Source organism: Spodoptera frugiperda, chromosome 27, assembly GCF_023101765.2.
Source record: "Spodoptera frugiperda isolate SF20-4 chromosome 27, AGI-APGP_CSIRO_Sfru_2.0, whole genome shotgun sequence".
Taxonomy (NCBI): domain Eukaryota; kingdom Metazoa; phylum Arthropoda; class Insecta; order Lepidoptera; family Noctuidae; genus Spodoptera; species Spodoptera frugiperda.
In genome coordinates, this window is record NC_064238.1 from 6,916,300 (window position 1) to 6,941,745 (window position 25,446).

General features: G+C 35.3%; 1 protein-coding gene across 2 annotated transcripts in view; it reads right to left on the reverse strand.

Annotated features, from left to right (window-relative positions):
• LOC118263458 (protein UBASH3A homolog) overlaps positions 1 to 24,084 on the reverse strand; it is a 30,229-nt gene extending 6,145 nt beyond the window's left edge. Inside the window, exons 1-9 of one of the 2 annotated variants that reach the window (XM_050705353.1) lie at positions 23,856 to 24,084; positions 23,424 to 23,664; positions 23,042 to 23,237; positions 22,262 to 22,351; positions 16,283 to 16,452; positions 15,330 to 15,468; positions 13,223 to 13,312; positions 7,263 to 7,442; positions 6,911 to 6,963 (exon numbers count right to left, since the gene is read on the reverse strand). In XM_050705353.1, coding sequence (XP_050561310.1) covers positions 6,911 to 6,963; positions 7,263 to 7,442; positions 13,223 to 13,312; positions 15,330 to 15,468; positions 16,283 to 16,452; positions 22,262 to 22,351; positions 23,042 to 23,237; positions 23,424 to 23,664; positions 23,856 to 24,001 — 1,305 coding nt within the window. In that variant the 5' untranslated portion in view covers positions 24,002 to 24,084. The remainder of the gene's footprint in view (positions 1 to 6,910; positions 6,964 to 7,262; positions 7,443 to 13,222; positions 13,313 to 15,329; positions 15,469 to 16,282; positions 16,453 to 22,261; positions 22,352 to 23,041; positions 23,238 to 23,423; positions 23,665 to 23,855) is intronic. The other variant, XM_050705354.1, reaches the window with a different exon arrangement.
• Positions 24,085 to 25,446: the final 1,362 nt, after the last annotated feature.

Below are 25,446 nucleotides of genomic sequence, written 5' to 3' on the forward strand. Positions count from 1 at the left end.
AACATGTGAACCGTCTTGCTACAGTAAATTAGTTCTCCATTTAAAACATCGTGTACCGAAACAAGAAGAGGTTTTTTCTTGTTTCTCCAATATGTATTGTTGCATAGATGATGAAGCTTGTTCAGTATATTAAGTAATGGATAATTATAACACTTAGATTTTAGATAAAATTTACTAGCTAAATATTGGCGGCGAATAAATAAGGGAGGCAATGACAACTCGGACTCCATCACGTGTATTGGCGTACTTTTGATGAACCCACCTATCAAACGTAGACAAATGTTTTGTAATCTATCTAATTTTGTCAAGTGGGTGTCAGCACTATTATCGAGTAAGAAGCTACCAAAGTCAATACGACTACGAATAAGAGATATGTACAACCGTCTTAAATGTTTTGGATGAATACCCCATCCGGGACCCACCAAAACCTTAAAAATATTGACTAGCTTTAGGACTCGTTCGCATAACTCGTTAACGTGTTTTTTCCATCGGAGACCTCTGTCTAGCCATAATCCTAAATACTTTACATTGTCGACTAACTGTAATAATGTGCCGTTTAATCGAATGTCTACAATAGGTAAACGGAAACCTCTTGTGAATAAACAAATTTTACTTTTACCCGGCGAAATATTTAGTCCTACGTCTGTTAGCATTTTATTAATAGTGTTGAGGGCAGATTGGATTTTATGTTGTCCCTCGTTAACAGATGAACACTGTATGTATATTGCGAAATCATCCGCGTACTGGCAGATAGAAACTTCATTTTGGAGACGATTGCAGATGTTTGCCGTTATTATGTTAAATAACAATGGAGATAAAGGGTCGCCTTGCGCCAACCCACTGCCCGAATATCTACTAATGAAGTTGTTGCCAGTTCTTATTTTGAGTGTCCTTCTGTGCAGAAAATTCCACAAGTAGTTACAAATAAGGGAACCCACTCCATAATGGTCCAACACGTTAATTAAGCTATAGTTATTAACATTGTTGTACGCACTGTCTATATCTAAAAAACAGCCCAGCGTAGCACAACCCTCTGAGAAACCGGTTTGAATAGAGGTTATCAAGCAAGCCAGACCATCTAAACACGACTTATTTCTACGGAAACCTATGGTATTATCGGAAAAGACGTTTTGTTTCTCAACAAACCACTCCAGCCTTCTAAGTAAAATATAATGAAATATTTTGCAAATGCAAGATAACAAAGAAATGGGACGAAAAGAAGCTACATTACTTAAATCACGACCGGGCTTTGGAACAGGCACAATACAGATGTCGCGCCACTGAGACGGAACAAACCCATGATAAAAGAATTTATTAAACAAAGTAAGCAACACCGATTTACCTACATCGGGTAATTTTTTTATCATAGAATAAGATATATCATCGCATCCAGGAGATGTATCCTTAGATTTAATACATTTATATAATTCCTGGATAGAGATTTCACATTCTAGTAAAGGGTTGCTATGTTTAACTGTAGGGGGCATTGGGGATACATAATCTGGAGTTAAAGAATGCAACAGATTTGTGGAATTTTCAGAGTCTACATAATGTGCAGGAGATCGACGACCTTTTAGCCATCTCATTTTGTGCCACATTTCTTTAGCAGATGTAGTGTGATCAATTGAGGTACAGAAATTTTGCCATCCCTCCCCCTTAGCCTGACGGATCAGCTTCTGCGCAAAATGTATTCTGTCATTAAGAATACCAAGATTTTCGGGAGTGGGATTGCGTCTAAATTGGGATAAAGCTAACCTACGCTGAGCTACAGCTTGTGAGATTTCTGCTGACCAGTACGGTTTGGGTGAAAAAACTGAAGTAGGGTTTTGATTTAATTTTACAAGCGGAATGAATTTGTTAGCAGCATCATTTAAAATATCTAAAAAACTGTCATATGCCTCTTGAAGATCACACGGTAATTGAAAACTACAAAAACGTTGTTCTAAATATTTCTTATACGATAACCAGTCAGCTTTACGAAAATTTCTTTTCGTGACTGAGGGTAGGTGAGAAAAAGTTAATGTTGAAATTTTTATAAGTAAATGATCACTACCCAGATTTTCATTTAGAACAGTCCAATTGAAATTATGAGCAATATCTATGGAAACCAATGAAATATCGGGAGAAGACTGCTGTAGGTAATTATCCACTAAGCGAACTCGCGTATGAGTCCCATCATTTAAGGCAAAAAAGTTGCTATCCAAAAGTGAGTCATGGATGAGTGTGCCTCTGAGATCAGTTTTATATGACCAGCTGACATGATGGGCATTAAAATCGCCCAAGATTAGTGTTTTGGTGGACCATAATGCTAGTAGATTACTCCAATCCTGGTGAGTGGTTACAATCCTAGAAGGGCAATAGATTGCAATAATATTTTCAAAAAGCTCACAATTAAAAACTTTAACACAAACTATTTCAATTCCACTATTGTGAATTTGAAAGAATTTCTGTTGCGCTTTAACGGATTTGTGTACTAAGATAGCTACACCGCCGTATGAGTCATCTCTGTCCGCACGATAAACGAAGTAACCATTTACCTTAAAATCACATTCCGGTTCGAGCCACGTCTCACTAAGGACAGCAATATGAACCTTTTCTTGACGTAAAATTTCGCTAAAGGAAACTAATTTGGGCTTGATACTTTGGGCATTCCACTGTAAAATATTTAATTTAAGTAATTTCGAAGTCATCACGGGCAAGTATTTATAAAACTAAACAATGATTTTATCCACGGCCAATCTGAAACAAAACTAACTGAAACTAACATAAACCATTCTAGGCATAACTGCAATATGGATCTGATTTTAGAAGAAAGATTAAGCTGTTTAAGAAAAATCACTTCCTTGATTCTGACCCACAACTCCTTTAAGGTGGGACACTGATCCTTTTGCTCCTCATCCTCATCAGACGGCATATTATCATCCATATCTTTACTGCCTCCATCGGAATTCCAAAATGTCCAGTCCTCCTCGTTGGATTTCTTATGACGCTTTGCCGACTTAATCTTAGGTTTTTGGGGACGAGGGGTAATTTTCACTGCTGTCTTCACTTCGTGAATAGTAGCCTTTGTCTTGACTGTGTCAGCATAAGTAGGTTGACTCGACAGATCGGGATATCTATGTGGTATAGATGTGGGCTCAGTAATGAGACGTGGAAAAGGCTCACCATACCTAGGTGTTAGTAAAGGTTGATCATTTTCAGAGGGAAGGGGCATTTCAGGTGGGACATATATCTCTAATGCTTTCCTGTATGTGCATCCGAACTCCGCCATGATCTCTCTCAGTTTCCTCTCTTTTTTGTACGCTGGACAGGCCTTGCTCAAGGATATGTGGTCTCCGGTACAATTGACACAGGAATACAATGTGGTATCGCAATTCTCGTGATGACCGCCACACTTAGGGCAAATTACATTTTTGGAGGGACACATTTTACGGGTATGGCCTAATTTCCAGCATTGCGAACATTGGGATACCTGATGTATATAGGGGAAAACCCGTACGTTGATGTCGCATACGCGAACAGTTGCTGGTAAGTAGCTGCCGTCAAAGCATAATCTGAGGGTTTCACTCGGGCACCAACCGCCTTCATCCCTATTTCGTCGATTAAGCCTCTGAACTGATATAAGCTTAGCTGGAGCCGGGCACGATATATTTTGAATAATCTCATCATCAGCAAGGTCAAGGTCAACATCTCTGATCAGACCATAACAAACAGATAATTCTGTGGCCTTTTGGAATCTCCAACCTTTCTCTAACAGCTTCTCGCAAGTAAAAAGACTCTGTGCAGCACTTTCACACTCAAATTGCAGGCGAATTTTAAAAGGACTTAAGTACTTGACTTGATTAACCTTTGTTATATTATTTTCTTTCAAAATCCGGGCCATTGCAAATTGCTTAGGAAGACGTTCCTTACTAGATATATAAACTTGATGTTTCATTTCTTCTTTAAATGTATTATTGCTACCGTATCGTAATTTCTTCTTTCCCTTTACTTCTGTCCATGTCTCATCTTCCTCCGTACTCCCCTCTCTTTCTCTCTTGGATGCTCTCAACAATACCTCATTGGTCTCAGGTTCACTTCGATCAGCAATATCATTTACAAGAGGCGTATTATTCTCTGAATTGCTGTCAATCATGAAAATCGGCGTAACGCAACGCGGTGATACGCTAGTAGTAGAATCCATAATTATTATTTACCAGGTAGTGCAACCGGGAGGCCCGGCGCACACCTAATGCACGTGTTGTTAAATGCTACGTAACAGCTGTGCGAGCGATAGGCAGCGGAACGCGACGAAAACACGATCGGGCCGAACGAGTGCCGCTACGGAACTGTTCTAAGTGTCAAATAACATTACTTTTAAGAACTCATTCATAAACAGACTCCCTTATAAGCAGAGGTATATCTTATGACAATTCCTAAGAACGCACAACATTTATTTGGTTTGCAGATGGGGGTGATTATTCAACATATTTTTTTTTACATCTCCCAATGGCTACCATTTGGTAAAGTGCTTCGTTAAAACACCGAAATGAATTAAATTACTAGTACCATTGATCTTGCTTAGTCTTGAAAACACCGAGAAACAGAACTGACAAGCGAAGTTGTCCTACAATCCGTTGCGTTAATTTCAAAACATTGAAATACATAAAATTATTATTGCATTTGCATAGATAAGATATTAAATTGCATCGATGCATCACAAGGATGTTTAAATGTCCTTCTTATCGACATGACATAGTCACCTCATAACGACGTTTTTATTCAAAGAGTAATCAATATATTCTGGACATTTAGCCGTCAAAAGAAAGTTATTATATTTTCACGATATCGTCACGGCTAGGACAAAACGGCAGTTGAATCACTGCACTTTTTGTTATCAATCTTGTGTTATTACTTGGTAGATAAATCCATCTTATAAAGAAATGTCTGTCAAAACTTTACGTACCTATTCATGATTATTTGTAGGTACTGTATGAAAACGTTTGTTTATCTTTGAAGTGCAGTGTAGAGTGTACTGTGTATATACTCGTATAGGTAGGTACTTATTCGTTTATTACTTCCTAAATGGTGAGATGTCAGTGTGAGGTAGTGGTGTTAGATATCAATGATGTGATGACGGATATGAGTCATAGATATTAAGACTATAATAGTCAGTTCGCGGAAATTTTAGAAGATTTGTTTATAGCAGAAATTCTTGTTAGATAGTTACGAGAATATAGAATAATTTTATTAATTATTTATGTAGCCTATAAAATAATTACTAAATATTAAATTAAAATAAATGGGAATATATGCCTTGCATATAACAATCCTAATAATATAATTTTGAAACACTCTTCTTGGGAAGAAAATTTACCCAACTCTATGCAGCCATTGTTGATCAAACATTTACCATAGTACCGTCGACTACCCAACAAAAAATGGAATGCTTGTTGTAAGCATACCATAGAATGATCCTGGACCAGTTTCCTAACACCCCTTGTTCCTAACCGGTTTTATTACACGGTAACCTTGACTGATAATTTTATTATTACATAAAACCAATGGGTTCCATAACAGCTGCCTTATCGGTACCGGTTTATGGGGAGATAAAAAGAACAAACTGGCAACGAAAGGGTGATGTATTTTTTTTGGAAAATGTCATTATATTCTTTATTATAATGATTTTATTCTACTGAGTCATGATCAAGTATTGTATCGAATCAGTTTGCCAACTGCTCTGCCAAACGAATGGATCGTTAGTCGAGTTATCGCAAGTGCAACAAGCAAGGGGTTTCTGATTTATTTCCGGGTAAGGCAACGTAATATTGGGTTAGTAATTGAAAAAGTGCACCGCTGCATTCCCGTCGGGGATCATAAGGCGTGACGTACATTTAAATAGACATTCCTGTCCAAAAAGAACGGGCATCATGATGTCGATAGCTGACAAAAAAATGGTTGAGAGTAGACCCGATATCCAGTTTGTATCTTATTGTAAAAATAAAAAACATCCACATTCCTCTAAAGTGGGCGTGGTACTTTCGAACTTCGTGCCATCCGAAACTATCGTAGATCTTCCTACTTTAAAACCAACTACCCTTAGAACGAGTTTGCTATGCGTTTAAAGTCATCGAAACGAGAGCGCGTTCGGCGCTCTGATTGGCCGGCTCGAATAAACCAACCAACCAAACAAAAGCAAACTCATACTAAGGAAACAGGTTTTAGGGACTTGTAGAACTCCTTTAAAATTATTACTTTGGTTTAGTGCTGACAAAAAAATGGGAGGGTTTTCAAATTGAGTGCGCCGTTTTTGGGAATTGGGGATTAGTCTAAAAATTGTATGTCCTATTTCATATTCCTATGTCAAATCGTGTGAGATTTAGCTACATCTCCTCGGGTCTTGGCTTCGACAAATCTTACGACACTATACTAAAGAGAAATGAAAATATCTTAAAGATTTATAATCCACCGAAGATTAAACGGAGATATTTAAATTATTTTGACATGCATCGCACATGTTTTTTTTTTATCTGTTGCCACGTTGCAAATGCCATATCAATGCTCATAGAGTGACAGAAAACACCTTTGAATTGCATCATCGTATTACAAAATATAAAATAAGATATAAGTTAATATTTTTAGAATATGGTTAACTTTCTTAACTTAGTGAAATCATAGTTACAGATAATCCAGATAATTAAGCTGGTCCATATAGTCTTCAGACGTTAATAGGTTCTATTTTCTAGGCACTAAGTTTGTGTTTAGCTAAACAATTTTTGTTTTCTGGTGCAATTTTGAGTAAAGTTTTAAATGATGAAATATTGGTAATATTACTTACATAGGTGTCTGTCCCGAACTTGCTGCAATTTTTGTTTTCTGATGCAATCTTGATTAAAGATTTAAATGTTAAAATATTGGTAATATTACTCACATAGGTGTCTGTCCCGAACTTGCTGCTATTGCTTTTCCAGTCAATTGAAATACCTGAAACAATAAAAAATATTTTATTTTAAACAGACGACAACACATTACAATATTCAATATGTGCTACATATTCTCATATTTTACCCCAACAAATCATTACAAAAAAATGCTTAAACTCTTTTTCTTGTCTCTACATGACTTAACTATTTATTTTAATAAATCGCGCTATATCTCCCATATAGGTAATTAGTGGACGAGCTCATTGCTAAAATACAAATAACACATATAGAAGGAATTTTCAATTAAATTTTTAACACAGATTTGGGCACCACACCATACAAGTTGAATATTTAACTCACCCTGAGTTACGTCCATGATCCCATCACTCTTGTCGGTCTGGACAGCAGTCCAGTACTTGCTCCATTCTTCATAAGTCTGCTCAGACTTCTCATGGCCCAGCTGAGCAGCGTCTTCGTGAGGATAGCTGCTCGCCATCTCGCCGTCCGTATTAGAATCAGATTCCGACTTACAGTCTGAAGCTAGAATAGAGAAAAGTATAAGAAAATATTTGAAATACCGGTGTAACGATTTCATTGTACCGCGGGCGTAGACTCCAGACTACTGGTCCAGCGAGGAAAATGTTACCTATTAGTAGCCCACCGTGTTTATTGAATCTTTAATCTTTACCTTATTATCAAGTAATTGGAGGCGCTACGACAATATTTGATCGTGTATGTACAATCGTGTACAAATGTGACTACTTTTTCCTTCAAACTTTCGTTCAACTAGTCTCGTCTACAGGTTTTTTGGTCTTGTATCGAGTACTTCTTTTCATATGCCTAGCATATTAACACACAATATTATAACACACAATAGAAAACACATTGTGTCTCGCTTAGATCTACGTTCCGACATACAACGGGTTAATAGCCGATTTTTGACATTAGTTCTAAGTTTCTGAAAAATCGAAAATCCTATATCGATCCAAAGATTTTAGATAAAACCGAATATTATTTTCAGGCGTAGCTTGATTGAAATAGTACTAGTGTTGGGTAAATAGCTGGCTACTTTGAGTTTTTATCGATTATAATCCATTAATAGCCATTAATAGCCTAGCAATGGATGATAACCCTGCTATTAATGTATAGTTAGAAAAATATATGCTTTTTTTGTTTTATTGTAAAATCTGTGGGTGTAAACATAAATTGGGTGCGTGTACGCAGTGTGATTCAACATATTGTTATTCTTTTTATTTATTTTCACTATTTGTATATGAAAAAGTGTTAATAATAAAATAAATAGGTACACATTTTTCGGGAAATTCAGTTTTGTTAATTTAGAGATCCAATACTATAAAAACGATAATTACTATTGACACATCGCTTTGTGATTTAACCATCTACCTAATTAATTACTTGACTTAATAAAGCGAGCTAAATAGGTAGGTGTATTTTTACCTATATAATAATTTTAACCGATACGTAAAAATTTAAGGTACATTAAGTAAGTTAGTTATTAGCTATTTTGACTCGATAGTAGGTAACATGCATGCGCACTTCCGACGTTTGGCTCCTAAGTTGGAACGGACGGGGGCTGCACTTAAGCGGCTCCTGCCCAACCGCTGGGGGCCAAACGCCTCCTGCCGGAGGTTGTACGCGGGGATCGTGCGGTCCATGGCCCTCTACGGCGCCCCTGTGTGGGCGCCGAACCTGATGCGGCGCCCAGCTCGGGCGCTGCTCACGTCCCAGAGGGTCATGGCCATCCGGGTGATTCGCGGATATCGCACGATCTCCGGAGAGGAGGCTAACCTCCTTGCCGGACTACTGCCGTGGGATTTGGAGGCGAAGGTTATTGCGCGCGTTTTCTGTTTGCGCGCCGACGCGCGTCGCCGGGGCGAAGCTCCACTGCCGCGCCAGATTAGTGCGTGGCGGGACGAGCTCCGGCGCGATCTCATGGCGGAATGGCAGCAACGACTGTCGCAACCGAGGGCTGGGCTCGCTGTCATTGCAGCGATAAGTCCCCTCTTTGAGGAGTGGCTTGAGAGGCACCACGGCGTCCTCACCTACCGCCTGACGCAGGTGCTTACCGGATATGGGAGTTTCGGTAGGTTCCTGTTTCTGATTGGGCGGGAGGAAACGCCCGGGTGTCATCACTGCGAGGACCGCCCGGAGGACACGGTGGAGCATACGGTGGCGGTTTGCCCTGCGTGGGCTGAGCACCGCCGTGTCCTCAGGGATGTGGTCGGTGACGGTGACCTCAAGCGTCCGGCATTGGTTCAGACCATGGTGCGGAGCGAGGGGGACTGGGATGCCGTCTCCTCCTACGTCGGCGAGCAAGGGTAGCTCGCCGCCCGACCAGAACCAGACCGCGTGCGGCGCATCGCGTTCCGCGCGCGCCTCAAAGAGCCATCAGACCACCACAGATGGGGCCCAGTAGGGGTGATGCCTGATCCGGAGTTGCGGACTACCTAGCGGGTTTACCGGAGCTCCGGTTCGAAATGCAGGCAGCAATATATATATCACACAACTGGAATTTGGAAAACAGACCGTCAAGTATAGATACGGAAAGTAATTTCCACATGGATTCGGAACCTTTCTACACAGAGAACATCAGAAATCGATGAAATATCCTGTGACTGTAATGAGCCTGGGGGCCTACTCCGGTTCTCGAATCCGAAGTTTCGTTTAATCTTCGGCCGTAGTTTTTATTGATTTACTAATAGAATTACTTGAAATAACGTTTTATTTTTAATTTCATATCAAAACCTATTTATTTATCTTCATTTCATTCGTTCATTTTGGTTCCCGAAAGTTCGCAATAAATAGAATTGTAGTACGAAATCTGCGAATTTTCGGACGAAACTTCGTTTTTCGTTGAATTAGAGTAGGCCTGCAGATTAGTTTTAAAACTTTTAAATTGCACATTTATTTACTATAAAGAAAGATGATGAAAATGAAGCCTAATCTGAGAGTCCTAAGCTTGAAAACCATGAATTTCCAATCACTTAATTAACATTAACAGCAGGGTTATCATCCATAATTGGCTATTAATGGCTATTAACTGCTTTTAATCGATTATTAGCCAAATGATATTAACCGGATTATTATCATTGCCCATCACTAAATAGTACCTACGCGAGGTCAATAAGAGAAGGCAAGCAGGAGCATTAATTATTTTTTTATGCGACAAGCTCATTACTACAAACGCATTTGAGCTGCATTTTATAACCACGCGACTGTACCTTAGAAATCAGTCGATACGTCAGTTTGCTTTGATACTACATAATTTTGTTTTCTTTATCTCGAACAAGTGATTGATAGTTCTTATATACCATTAATTATGTATTTATTTAACAATGTGATGGACCATATCTTACATTGGGTAAACGAATTGATACTTTGTACATCAAATATGTCTAAATATAGTTACTTATTGTATACTATTTTCAAAATAGGTCAGTGACAATCAAAAGTAAGTAAATAGTACGGTCATATAATATTTCATTATTGTCTGTTAACGACCACTCTCAATAACCATAATTGAGACTGGCCAAACGTTATTTAAAAAAAAAATAGGTAATAGCCAAATAATGTATTGTGCTTTCGAATAAAAATTATTTGAAAAGTGAACTACTGATTTGACCCCTGTGATATCTTGAGGTATAATAAATTACCTACTTTTCTTTGTTAATGGCATTCTTCAAACTATTGGCAATATTTTTTTGCTTCTTAGAGGGAGAAAAAAAATTCTTCTGCCTTGGGCTAGGCGAGAAGGAGTGTCACTCTTACTAACTAAAAACCATCCCGTTCCTAATCCTGCTTTTCGAGCCGGAACCCCTATAACCTGCTAGGAAGTCCGCAGTTCTGTGTATATATCAGCCCTACTGGGCCCAATCTGTGGAATATTTTTCGGCTACGGAATCAATTATCTATACCTGACAACAGCTTTTAATTTTTTACTTCGATCAACATATGCGTTTTCGTTTCGAGGGCCATTTATGTATAATGCATTTGACAGTTTATAAGTTGTAGTCAATTTTACATAATAAATGCTCCTTTACTTAGAATTTCTATTACAATTGCTAATATAATTGATTTCAGATGAATACTGCGTATAAAAAATATGTTTATGTAGAATATATTTTATTTACTTAGAACATATTTATGCAGCCTTTGAACATGACAGCTAGTCATAATTGCATGAATCAACTTCCTTGTTTTATTATTCATATAAACAGTAAAACAGTTTTTTTTTTCATATAAACAGTGGCTTTTCTGTCTGACTAGAGTTAAAGTAACAATAATAAAAATAAACCTTTATCAAAATGTAAACTCGTTAAATAAATAACTTACTACGATAAAGTTTAATGACTCGATCTCAGTCTCATCTTGGAGATTAGCATACACTATAAGCGTTTTGAGTCATCAGAACAAGTTAGTAAGCTCTTAAATACATATTAATAGAGTATTGAATTTAAATTTTCGTATAAAAGTCATTAATAATCTGTCACCTTTCTTTTTATACGACTTTTTATACGATAAATAAATATAGATTCCAAGTTGAACAAAAACTACTTTTTTTATTATATGTAAATATGTTTTTTCTTACCCATTTGTCTCAAAATAACGGCTGGCGAATGTTTGTAGTTTAAACTAGAAATCACTGGAGTGCGGTAAGTTCAAATTATTAAAAAGATAACTATTCGCGTTAGTCACTAGTGCTGACATAGCGTGACTTTATAAATTCGATATCTGGTTATAACTATTGTAAACATTACAAACCTTTTCAAAATTGACAATCGTTGTACGTACGAGTACGAAAGTAAAAAGAGTAAACAAACAAGAATACAGCCCACTGGGATGAGCCCAGTCCTATGCTGGATTATGAGCCTCCTACGACATCTATCCTTTTCTTTCATGATGCTCTAAAAGACACCATGACATTATTAATATTATAGACTACTCATAATATTTTCTTTCACAACTTTCTCACATAGTCTATCCATCTTTACTCTGATCTAACTAATTGTATCATTACGTGATATTATTAAGTAAGGACTCCTGCCTACAATAAGAGTAGTAGGCGTACTATTACATTTTATCGTTTAAATACGACCTTGTCCCTATCTCCTAGATTAGCTTATCCTATAAACATGTATTCTGAGTCACAAACTTTGCATTAGTATCTAATTGTCTGTGTACATGTTTTTTTTTTTTTGTTAATTGCATAAGATATTGTTTTCGCGCTTACAACGGAAGGCACTAGTCGAGTAAGTCTTACTAACAACAAAATAGTGTTAGACATTAAATGTCTTGAATAAAACAATATTGATTTATTATTCTTAACAACAATCTTCTTCTATTAAATATCTGCAGCACCTAAATATTCAGGGCTAAAAGAATTGACCATTACATACAAATTACATCATTTTTTTATCAAATCACCTAAAACATACATATACCTAAACACGAATATCTACATATATACCTACTTAGATTCATAGCAAACTAGATTCAAAGTACGCTTGCCAGAAATAGACTAGAAACAACGCCGTATAGAGAGCGCCAAATTCAAACCAATATTTTTCCTCATCCAAACTATGCTTGGCATCCGGAAAAACCAGTCTGTCAAACCACCCTAACCCATTAGAATACGAGTCGACCCCTACCGACGCTTCCATTGTAAACAAAGAACCATCAAAACTTTGGGGCGAATAAAAAAGCGTTACTCAACAAAAAAGCCGGTAAGCCGTCAATTTTGAATGGAATTCGGACCAAAACCGCCCTTAAATGTATGTAACATAGAGTTTAAATTGCATTCGTTATGTGAACATTAGAAGTAGCGTCCATCGAGGTCTGTATAACATAAATAAACGCAATCACAATCCTTTGAGTACTATCAATTTTACGTTAAAAACATAAAATGTTGTATATACAATCGCGCACTTCACTTGTAAACACTGTACAATGACACTTCGCGTGCCGGTGCCGCCAAAAACCGATCAAAACAGCACGTGAACAAACGCCGGTATTTTTTTCTAAAGCACTTACGATTCCTTTGTTCACTCAGTCTGTATTTTATGCCAGTACATCAATGTTGCAATTTAAAGACTCCAATAAATTGGCACTAGAATTTGTCAATCAAACTCTATCAAGTAATTTAGGAAGACAAAATGGTACACACAAAAGTTTAGTCTATAGTGCTTAGAAAAAAAAACTATTGTTGGAGTATTTACACACGTTTTTGCTCACCTTTATACATAGAATAATATAATAACAACATATGTATATAATGTAAACACATAGTATATGTTACTCACTGTTTCCAAGTGATATCGCTCGATGAAGTGTCCAAGCGTCAGACTCCGCTGTGCGTCGGGTGAACACGGCCGGCAAGTAACCACTGACGCCTACAAAGCAATGCAAAAAACAGAGAATAGAGTTAGGATGTGACGCTATCGCAGTTTTTATACGTAGTGCACTAAATAACTAGTAAAAGAAGTAATAAATTAGATAGCAAACTATATTATTTATCACGTTTTGCCTATGTATAAAAAATCAACACACTGTTCACAAATGTTAAGAAATTAATTATTAGTATTTAAAAAAAACAATACAGAAAGAAAAATGTGATACATTTGTGTTTTTAGAATATTTATATTTTTTTTAGTTTAACTTTCTTTAAAGTCCCTAAAAAAATTAATAATAGCTCTTATTGCGTAACTCAACACCTACACGCTACAATATTATAAATAAAAATTCAAATAATAATAACTTCTAAATACCTTCACGAATGATAGCGCGAAATTTGTACTAGTTAGTCGTTGTAAAACAACCCACCTTCTGAGCTGTTAGACAGCGAATAGCAATTCTGATTAAGTATCGATCCTTATATGAAAGTAAGAAGATTCATAATCATCATATCTCAACAACATTAGAGATAAGACACGCATTACGCGTATACGTTTTGATTAAAACGGACTGATTAAGATGCGTGACGTAGCTGATTAGATGAATTTCTTTCAAAAAGAAGTTGATAACATTCATTACCCACATATTAAATTGACTCATAGCATTTTGAAAACCCTTTTTGATAATCAGTTTAATACCCATATATTATTATTGTTTATGTAAATTAAGGGATCATCGTCCTTGTTTACGGTTGATACAAATTTGACCACAAACAAGGTTAGCAAGCGACATTGACCATCACATTACACAACAATACTAACCTCCAATTTTCAAGTTCATGACGGCCAAACTCTTGATAAGTCGCGTCATCGTGAACGTCACGTGATACAGAAACAATATCGCAAGTCACTATATTGCTAATCCAAACTCAATACTAAAGTGCAAATTTTAGTTCAAATCGAAGCTAAAAAGCCGAGAAACAGACGCTATCTTTGTTTGAAAAACAGCTGACAGCAGATATAATACTGCGCTGCGGTTGGCGCGTTAATCTCAAGGGTACTCTACATAGGCCGCGAATACACAAAGCGCCAATTGTGAGCCGTATCTAAAAAACGATTATTAAATAAAACTGATACGCATAGTAGTTGTCAACGTTATTCACGCGACTTGACTGGGGAGATAAAAGCTACAAACTAAAGGGGATAAAGCTACAAGCGAATGGGGATAGAAGCTACGAACTAATTGTAGGTGGCGACACAAGCGGCGTTTTCGAACAACCTTTCACTCGCTGCCCGACTCGTATTGATCGTAGCGTGATGTTTCATAGCCCCTAATTTTTTTCGATATGCAAATGGACTATCCAACTCAAAAAGAATTATTCAATTCGAACCAGTAGTTCTGGAGATTAATGCGTTCAAACAAACAAACTGTATAGAAGTATAGATTTAGTTTGTGATATTTTATAATTAATTTTGTCGTTAAAATAAACATGACTAGAAGTGTACAAATATTTAAACAAAGCTTTCTCTTCGCAGTGTTTTCCTATGGTTTCGCAGTTTTATTCCTGTCTTTTTTAAGAAATAAATGAATCCCAAGTTTTTTTTTTGTAATTAATACAACATAAAGAATCATAATTAGAAGATATTACCAAAATATTCGACTTCACTACAAAAACCGTATATAAATTGACAGTGGACCCAGCACGCCCGCTTTAAGCGCCACCTAGCGTAAGCAATGAGCAGTTTATGTCCCCATTACAGCACTATTTGTGTGATGTAATACGTCAGCTACTGATAACCGATGTTACACGTAAACTAGTTGATAGTTATAACGTGTTTATTTATAACTAGTTTCTGTAGACGAGAGGCAGCTCTAATATGTAGATTGTAGAGTTGATAATCCCATTCAAGAAATCTATTCAAATAATTTGAGGTCATGACTGTACCTTCTATGCAAATATAATGTATTGTCATAGAAACAGCATTGTAATGGTAATTTGGATGCTTAGAAACCTACCTGTAAGCCATGATGTGCCATGCACCCAGCCATCAGAAGTATTAGCGAATTCCTTCTCTTCGATATAAATATAGTCGCCAAGTACTAGTTCAAGCTCATCGCTCGCTTTTGGTGCGTAACCTTGAGTCACTTTATGGACCTGACAACAATTCTAATGTTTAGTAATCATTCAAATGTATTACATACGTTTAAGTATACCTAATTAAGTCATATGTGGAAGCAATTAAATTATTCCAATAGGAATGGTAATAACAATTACTCCTCACTAGTTTTATAATGAAACTAAAACCAATTTAATTAATTAAAGAATAATACTATTAAATCCATTTTTATCAATGCAATATAATATCAATTTAAATCAGTTACAGATTCGTAATTGCAAGATAAAGTGATATTTGTTTTATTTTTAAGGTATTTTTTTTTTCGAAATTTTAAGAATTTCGGTATTAATGAAACTCATGGGCCTAAACCAAGTGAACTTCATGGTGGGATTCGTTTTCAACGGCATCTCCTTGCAAGAATTTGTTTTATTATTATTAAGGGCATTATTCTCCTGCCTACTCTTAAGCCAAGTTTTTTGGAATCTACACAATCTGTACGCTTAGGTCTACTTTTCCATTCCCCCTATCCTATTCCTATCACGAATTAATTTTCTTTCGTATCATTCCTCACACAATAATGTACCAACACTGTTTTAGACGTCATTCTTTCTCTCTGGAATGTGGTACATTTAAATTGAACTTCCTTCATCTTCCTTCCAGTGATATAAAAAGTATCCTATCACCCAAGTCACCTCTTACTCTGTCTGTATACGAAATTTCATCATAATCTGTTCATAAGTTTCAGCGTGATTAAAAACAAAAATCCAAACAAATAAACTAAAATATATTGTCAGCCAGTTAAACTTAAACCGAAACTCGACTATAGGTCTAAATACTAGTTCTAACATGTACCTGGTGGTTAGCAAATCTTGGATCTCTGGAGTACAGCCTCAGTTCCCAGCTGGAGTGGTCAGAAGGTTGCATGTCGTCCACCAAAGCCTTCAGTGCATCATACGCGGCAACATCGAAGTGGTACGCCAATGTTATATGCAAGGACTTCACATGCGCTTCCAAGTTTATCGCTGTTCCGGAAAAAATATACATTATATTCATGTGATTATATTTATTATATATGTATTGATTTAAATCTATTATAACGTGTTCGCCTGCCTAAGAGGACTGAGTTTAAATAATTTTTGGTTCATCACGTGCCATTTCCCGAGATTCTCGGGGAAATTGGTCCAGCTTCTCATATATGAAATGTATCGACCAAAGAAATTGATGATTGACATAAATGTCTTATTATGAAATTATAGTTATTACAGCAATACCATAAAGATCTAAATGCGATATTTATCTATCACATTATCGCCTAAGCCAAGCTAAATAAACGATATCTTGAATGAGATTTATACGATTTTTCTTAACTAATCTGAGGTTGTTTGCAGTTGACTTAATTTTGTCAAGGATAATTGTTGAATTGGTGGCCCTATTCTGATGCACTGAGCTGAACTTAACTTGTGCAAAACAGGGCTTAACGCTGGTACTATTGCCCCCTAACGTTAATAATTGCTGTCAACTGTTTGATTGTCTCTCCTAAAAAAATAAGATTCAGAATTCAATTCCAATTTATTAATCGGCGGTTTACTTCACTTTGCTTTAGAAACATTTTTTCTTTTCGTTTATTCAATTTGTTATTTATTTTCATTTCCAACAAACGCATAACCCCGTAGCGCTAGGTGTGGAACCCTTACAAAGTACAGATTAACCTAGTCAGCAGATTACGTTGCACAAACCCACATAAGTTTTATATTAATGCACGACACTGTGACGTTACGTCCTTGCTGCACTTTACACGACGTGTACGTAAAACTTCAAGATTTATTTCCAATATAGGTTTTGCGAATCTATATATTAATACGTGATGCAAAAACTTTGGAACAATTTTTACGAAAATTGCGCGGACGTAGGAACATAAAATTTGGTACACTTATAGTTTATGTGTAGGAGAAGATATATTAATACGTGATGCAAAAACTTTGGAACAATTTTTACGAAAATTGCGCGGACGTAGGAACATAAAATTTGGTACACTTATAGTTTATGTGTAGGAGAAGTGCAGAACGCTAATATTTTTCAAAAATATTGCTTATTTAGATTACGGAGTATTTCTTAATGAACAACAGTATTTATATCTAAAAAGAATGTTTTATTATAATAAAGATATACATAGCAAGAATGACACAGTTACAATGACAACCAAAAACAATCATGCCACCTAGTTAAATTTTCAGGAACAAATATTAAAACTAAACTCATTTGTGTTACTCAACACTCCCCCTAAAATTTAACTACAATAAAAAATAAATCTCCCACTGAAACTCACATATCAAACAGTGGGAAAAGAAAACAAAATCTGATCTCTTAAATAGATAAAAGATTGAGTTGGTAATGCTTTAGTCAATATGTCAGCTAATTGACTATTACTAGGAATATAATTTATCTTAATTACACCAACCTCAACCTTTTCTCTTATAAAATTAAACTTTATATCTATGTGCTTAGTTTTCTTGTGATAAACAGGATTATTGATCAGCTTGATCGCACTCTGGTTATCAACATACAACGGCACAGATATAATATTTTCACCTAAATCCAACAATAATTGTTTTAACCACAATATCTCCTTTGCAGCCTCACATGCAGCTACAAATTCTGCTTCTGTCGTGGAGAGAGCAGTAGTCTTTTGTTTCTGGCTACACCACGTTATTGGTCCCCCATTCAAAAAGAAAATGTAACCCGTAGTAGACTTACGCGTATCAATATCGCCTGCAAAATCTGAATCTGAATAGCCAGTAAGATCACTACTTCCTCCATAAGTTATACATAAGTCCTTAGTATTTATTAGGTATCTAATAACACGTTTAAGTGCATTTACATGTTGCTGACTTGGATTGTTTACATATCTGCTCAAAACATTTACAGCAAAAGAAATGTCAGGCCTTGAAACAGAACTTAAAAACAATAAGGAGCCTATAGCTTCCCTGTATGGAAAATTAACAATATCTTCATCAATTTTCTTTGAAATAACAACATTTACATCTGCCGGGGTATTGACAGGATTTGAATTACTCATACAAAACTTCTTTATTATTTGTTCTATGTAATCCCTTTGACAAATATAGATACTATTATTTACTCTCTCTATTTCCATTCCCACAAAATATTTCAATTTTAGTTCCCTTATTTTAAATTCTTGTTTCAAATCTTTCATAATTATTTTAATCATTGAGGAACTGGAAGAAACTAAAAGTACATCATCAACATAAATTATTAGAATTACTTTTACCCCATTGAAAATACCTACATAAACACAACAGTCAGCCTGAGATTGCACAAAACCATACTTAACTAAAAATTCAGTGAATCTTCTATTCCAACAACGCGATGCCTGTTTCAGACCATACAATGATTTATTAAGTTTTAAGATACAATCATTTTTAAATGTAATTCCTTCTGGTACTTCTATAAAAATATCCTCATCTAAGTACCCATTCAAAAAAGCAGTTTTTACATCAAATTGTTGAATTTCTAATTTATACTTAGCTGCAATAGAAAGAACAATTCTTATAGAGTCGTATCTCGTTGTTGGAGAGAATATTTCTTGATAATCTATGTCTTTAATTTGATTAAAACCTCGTGCGCATAAACGAGCTTTGAAACGTCTTACCTGATCATTTTCTCCCTTTTTAATTGCAAAAACCCACTTTGTAGTAAGTGTATGTTGACCAGACCTCTCGACTGGAGTCCAAGTATTATTTTCTTCATGCGCAAGCAGTTCTTCATCAATAGCTTTCAACCATTCATTTCTTTGTGGACTCTTCATTGCTTCAGCGTATGTCTGAGGCAGTGACAGTTCAACAAGATTTGCTTCAAATCTTCTATTAATTCTAGGTCTCAAATTTATATTCCTTGCAATTAATTCATCATCTAATTCTTGAGACGGTTCATATGTAGGGTCACTACTACTACTACAACTCAACATGCTATTGTCATTCTCTGATGATGATATTTCTAAATGAGTATTCTCTAGATTGTTTTCTTGCATTTGATTTTCTTGTTCTAATGTCTTCTCTTCATCATCAATATATATTTGTGTAATATTTTTCCTTCTCTCTGGAACATTATGTTCTTCAAAAATAACATTTCTAGATATTTTAATCTTCTTGGTTTCTGGATTGAACATCCTATAATTGTTGTTATCATACCCAACTAGTATCATTTTCTCACTCTTCTTATCAAGTTTTGTTCTTAGTTGATCAGGAATATGGACATATCCAATGCTTCCAAATACCTTCACATGGCCTACATCAGGTTTGATGCCATTCCATAGTTCATATGGTGTTTTCTTAGGAGTCTGGCTGGAAGAAGTTCTGTTTAATAAATAAACTGCACAATTCACAGCCTCTGCCCATAATTCCAGTGACACATCTCTTGCATACAACATGGAACGTGCACTCTCTACAATGGTACGGTTCTCTCTTTCAGCACGCCCATTTTGTTCAGGTGTATAAGGTGCAGTACACTCATGAACTATACCTTCTTTGCTTAGATACTCTTTGAAGGATTTATTTACATACTCTCTTCCGTTATCAGTATGCAATATTTTGATACTATGCATGTATTTATTTTTGATAATAGCATTGTATTTCTTGAATATATCAATCACATCACTTTTATGCTTTACAAAATATACATGCCTGAAGCTTGTTGCAGCATCCTTGAACAATACAAAGTATCTTGCACCTTGAACAGATGTATGACTCATTGGACCACAGACATCACTATATATAAGGTCACCTGGCTGTAGTTCTCCTCTTACAGATTTGTGAAATCTAAATCTGCACTGCTTTCCATAGGCACATGCTTCGCAGACAAAATCAGCTTTATCATTGTTGTCAAAATTCAAGCCTTCTACTGTATTTTCAGCACTCATATTCCTGATATTTTGTATGTTAATATGTCCCAATCTTTCGTGCCAAATTTTCATGTTACTTTTATCATTTTGTACCAAGTTACATGTATCTGAGATTACAGCTTTTATTTTCAATTCATATAGATTATTTTCAGTCATTGTTGCATACAATACTAACTTATTATCTTTGTAAATGAATGCATTGGAGTCTTTCTTAACAATGGTGTATGATTTTCGCATAATCACACCCTCAGAGACTAAATTTCGTCGCAAATTCGGAACATACAATACATCATGTAGTTCACTAGTCTCCCACTGTCCATTGACATATCTCTTTATTAATACCTTGCCTATGCCAGCTACTTCCACTGACTGCTTGTTTCCTAATGTCAATGTTTTCTGATTGCATTCAAATAGTTCTGCAAAGAACTCCTTTCTGTAGGTCATATGTGCGGAGGCACCACTATCTAAAATCCAAGCATTCTGTTCAGCTTCATGTAAACTTTCTTCTACATTGAACGCTAACATATTTGCACCTTCTTGTTGAGGTTTTCTGTTCTTGGATTTCTTTGGATAACGACATTCTCGAGAAAAATGTCCTCGTTTTCCACAATTATAACATTCAAATCTATGTTTAGTGTTATTATTCTGATTCGAACTACAAGCATTTTTATTTGGCTCACTTTGCTTAGAGCTCTTCTTCCAACTTTTGTTGGCCACAAGGAGAGCAGTTTCTTGCTCTTCTTCACATTGCAAACTAGCTTCTTCATCTAACAATCGTGCAGTGAGATTGATAAGAGTCTGTTGTTTTGGATCCAATGACATCCATGCTTGACGAAGTGATCTGTACTTCTGTGGCAGTGTTCCAAGTATTTTTGTAATCACAGCCATTTCACTGACATTTTCACCACTTTCTTTCAACTGCTTGGCTAACGATTCTACTTTCGAAATATGTTGAGCTACGCTGTCAGTCGGTGACATTTTGTACTGATAAAATTTTTCATGGATTAACATTTTACATAACTCACTCTTTTGTTCATATATAGATTCTAGTTTCGTCATAATTTCCTGAGCTGTTTCACAATTTTCCACTAGAGTAATTTGCTTGAGTTCCATCGAAGATGTAATGATGAACATCGCCATGCCATCGTTCTTTGTCCATTCAACACTATTTTCAGACGGTTTGGGCACTGAAATATCAATCCCTTTTGCTTTCAGGGCACATTTTATCTGAAACTTCCATTGTCTGAAGTTATTTCCGTCAAATTTATCCATGTTCATAGATCGCGTGGACTCCATTTTGAGATTATTTCTCAAAATACGATTGTAACTTTTTCTTTGCTATTTTCTTTTAGATATCAATTACAGAACCTCCTGGGCCCATAACCTGTTAGATTACGGAGTATTTCTTAATAAACAACAGTATTAATATCTAAAAAGAACGTTTTATTATAATAAAGATATACATAGCAAGAATGACACAGTTACAATGACAACCAAAAACAATCATGCCAGCTAGTTAAATTTTCAGGAACAAATATTAAAACTAAACTCATTTGTGTTACTCAACACTCAAGGAGTCTGGCACTGCTTTAGCCTATGAAATAGCTGATAAATAAAAAATTAGAGCAATGAAAATAATACTATACTAAAACACTTAATAAGCTTAAGGAATGAAGAGAAGATCGATTAAACTAAATATTCTGTAAAACAAAAAAAAAAACATTTTTGATAGATAATAATAGATAGATATCAAAATCTTTTTAATAACTGTGTAAAGTTGGACATCAATTTATATCCTTATTACAGAAAATAATATGCTTTAAAATTCCTAAAACATTTAAAGCTTAAACAGCAAATCAAAACTAAGAAATGCTAGACATTGTGGCAAAACTAGTCCTGAAGGACACTCTTACATTTGATAGGCTTCTCTTGAGGCATGGTGCACCAAGGGAAACAAGTTCCCAACGCATCCAGATGTTCATATGTATCCACCATAACACCCACTATAAAATAATATGAGGCAGAATATTACACTACATACATAATACAGGATCTACGGGAAATAATTCAGGTTCTACATAAATACATTGTTAGGGTTACTTCCAGCCCTTTACTAGTAATATGGAAAGGATGTTAAAGGGAATGCCATATTATAGCCATTGTTATGCTATCATATTTCTATTCTATGCTAATTCAGGACTACTTATACTTATATCATAGGCTAGCACTTGAACACAAATATGATAACATAAATACTAAAGAGGAATAATTCAAAATGTTACAACTAATCAGTTAATGGTGATAAATACTATTTGCCATAACCTTTAAGTTTTTTATTATGTAAACGGTTTTATTTAGCTTGACCAGTTTGTTTGGGTCAAAATAAGTAATTGGAATTTTATCCCATTTCCTAACAGCTTGATCTGATATTTGATGTACAATCTTGATGACCATAGAACATTACATTTTATTGATGGTAGACTGCATATTTTCCTTATGGATTTTGTTTGTTATCTACATATTTTCCATATGGATAACAAACAAAAAGCTCATTTTAGAGAACATTAAAACCGTTTAACATAATAAACAATTTTATGTATAGTTGTTTGTCTCTGTTTATGATATTATGAAATATATTTGTATGATTGTATATTAGATAAAATTATGTAAAGTCAATAATATGTATTACTTACGCACTGAGGAGACCTGTTTAACATACTGTACAGCTATTCGCTTCAAATAATCTGCATGTTCTTCAGACACAAAAAGTGCCATAAAGTTATGTGACACGTAGGGCTCCAGTTTCAAAGGACAGTTTGGAGGATCTCCCACCTTCTCCACTACATGTTTTACTGCTTTTCCTAGTTGCAGGGAAGTTTCATCTGGAGCCTTAAGCAACAATTTATTTATTAACTAAAGGAATTCTGAAGACATACTCTATAATATTCAAATTAGTGTACATTCATTGATTTTTCTAGACATATCCCTAATTTTTTTTAACGAAATGTGGGTATATTTATAACTTATCAAGTAAAAATTAGTTTATTAAACTTATATATTAAGAATTTCATATACCTTAAAGAATGAAACAAGAGTAATGTGAGGTGGGAAATTGTGTGCTCCATTCCAACCAGAGATTTCTTTAGATTTATCCCAGAACTCCAGCAGTTGGCTCAGCAAGGGTCCAGTAGGACTGGCATAGAAGATATATTCCCTTGGCTCATCTGAATCAATATAGGCATCATTCACATGAGTCAGAAGCCAATCAGACGCCAATTGGACACTGCGATTGCCTGTCGCAGACAGTGCTTTTAATCTGCAAAATATTTTATCGCAATTTTAATTCGGGTAGAAGATTTTTTTATAATTAAGTTATTCCAGCTGTTACTCTCGACCCAAGAAGCAGCAAGCTTATTTTTATTGGTTTAATATAATTTAATAATGTAAGGTCCTTCAACTACGATAAAAATAAGAATAGTTTTTAAATAAAAAAGCTTTTTTTCTTACGCCCGGTGTCTTGGAAATCCCATTTGTAAAAGTATTTGAAGAGGTGAAGCATCTTGTTTTGCTTTACTCGAAGAAGACACCTTTCGCGGAGGAAGATTTGCCATTTTCACTATATGACTTTGTAAATTAGACAAAACTCGCCGCATTAAAACAATCCACGACAAGTGAAATGAGTAAAATCGCCATCAAACAAACTTTATATAGGTACCTACCGAAAATTGAAAATACTGTCAATTTTTGTTGTCAAAGTGTCAAACTGCTGTCAAATGACACTTGACATTTCCCCACATCGCACAGGCGGTAGGTTTTAGCCTCACTATGGGCTGCACTATAGTAAAATAAATAGGGCGAAAACGAGGCAATTTTGAAATAAGTCACAGGCGCGGAACAAAATCGCAAGTGCGGTTGCTAGTTCTATTTCACCGATCTGGTGTTTACTAAAAAGACCAGTGTTCACATATGTCGATGACATTGACAAACAGTGCAAAAAAGTAAAAGCAAAATGTCAATATCAATGTCAATTACAGCCATCAGACTTAAACCGAGCACAGATAATAAAATCGTACCGTTAGCACCCTCTAGTTTCTGAATCCGAAAAGATAGGTCTTCAAAACGAATATTTTCTATGATAACCAGTTACAACAATACATATTTAAAAATCTAGTGCCATTTTTATCCCATTAAATTTCTATATGGTGAAATTACCATGGCACAAAGTTTACTTTTTCAGATAAATACTATAAATAAAAAATTGATAAATATCGAATGTAGATAAGTAAGTATCGAGTATTTTCCAAAAATAGTTGATAAATACCAAATAGTATTTTGAGTGTTTATCAGAAAATTCGCCCATTTTTATTAGACGACGAAAATCAACAAAATGAATTTCATTAGAGTACCTGGATACAAAATTGAGATGGCGGGTCAAATTAATTGACATAAATTTTGTCGAGTGGCAACTCTTTTCGCAATACACATACCCAGTGTTATCGAGAAGGATTCGTATTTTGTTCACAATAATTGCTAATTTACTTTTTTGTGAAAACAACTAAAATGTATCTCAGATATTATTTAAACGAGAAGGGTGAAAGGCAATACACACTATCGGTAATTTAAATCATTAAATTCTATATATTTTATGTATAACCTATTTAACTCACGTGTTTGTTTACAAAATACCACATTGTTAAGTTACTAGCCCTAATTTCAGCTAAAAGTTTTCTTGTAAATCTTAACATAAATACTAATAAAGATTACATTTTGAACTGAAATGTGTTGACAAAATTCAATTGTAAAAAAAATATCTGTTCCTACTGGTAATATCAATACGGTATTTGTGGTATATTTATCATTTGGTTGTATCTGTTTATTTTCAGACAATTGATCCTTATGGCAAGCCGACGATATCAGCTCATCCAGGTAATTATTATAAGTTATACTATAAAGAACAAATAAAATATCCTGTTGTAGTTTTTAATTCATGGTAGTACTTGTAGTTTGTTATCAATCCAAAAAGGTTACTTGGGATGATGGTCAGTAGCGGTAGTGGGTCGTTTTAGGGGCGGATTTTGACACAATGAGACTATATTAT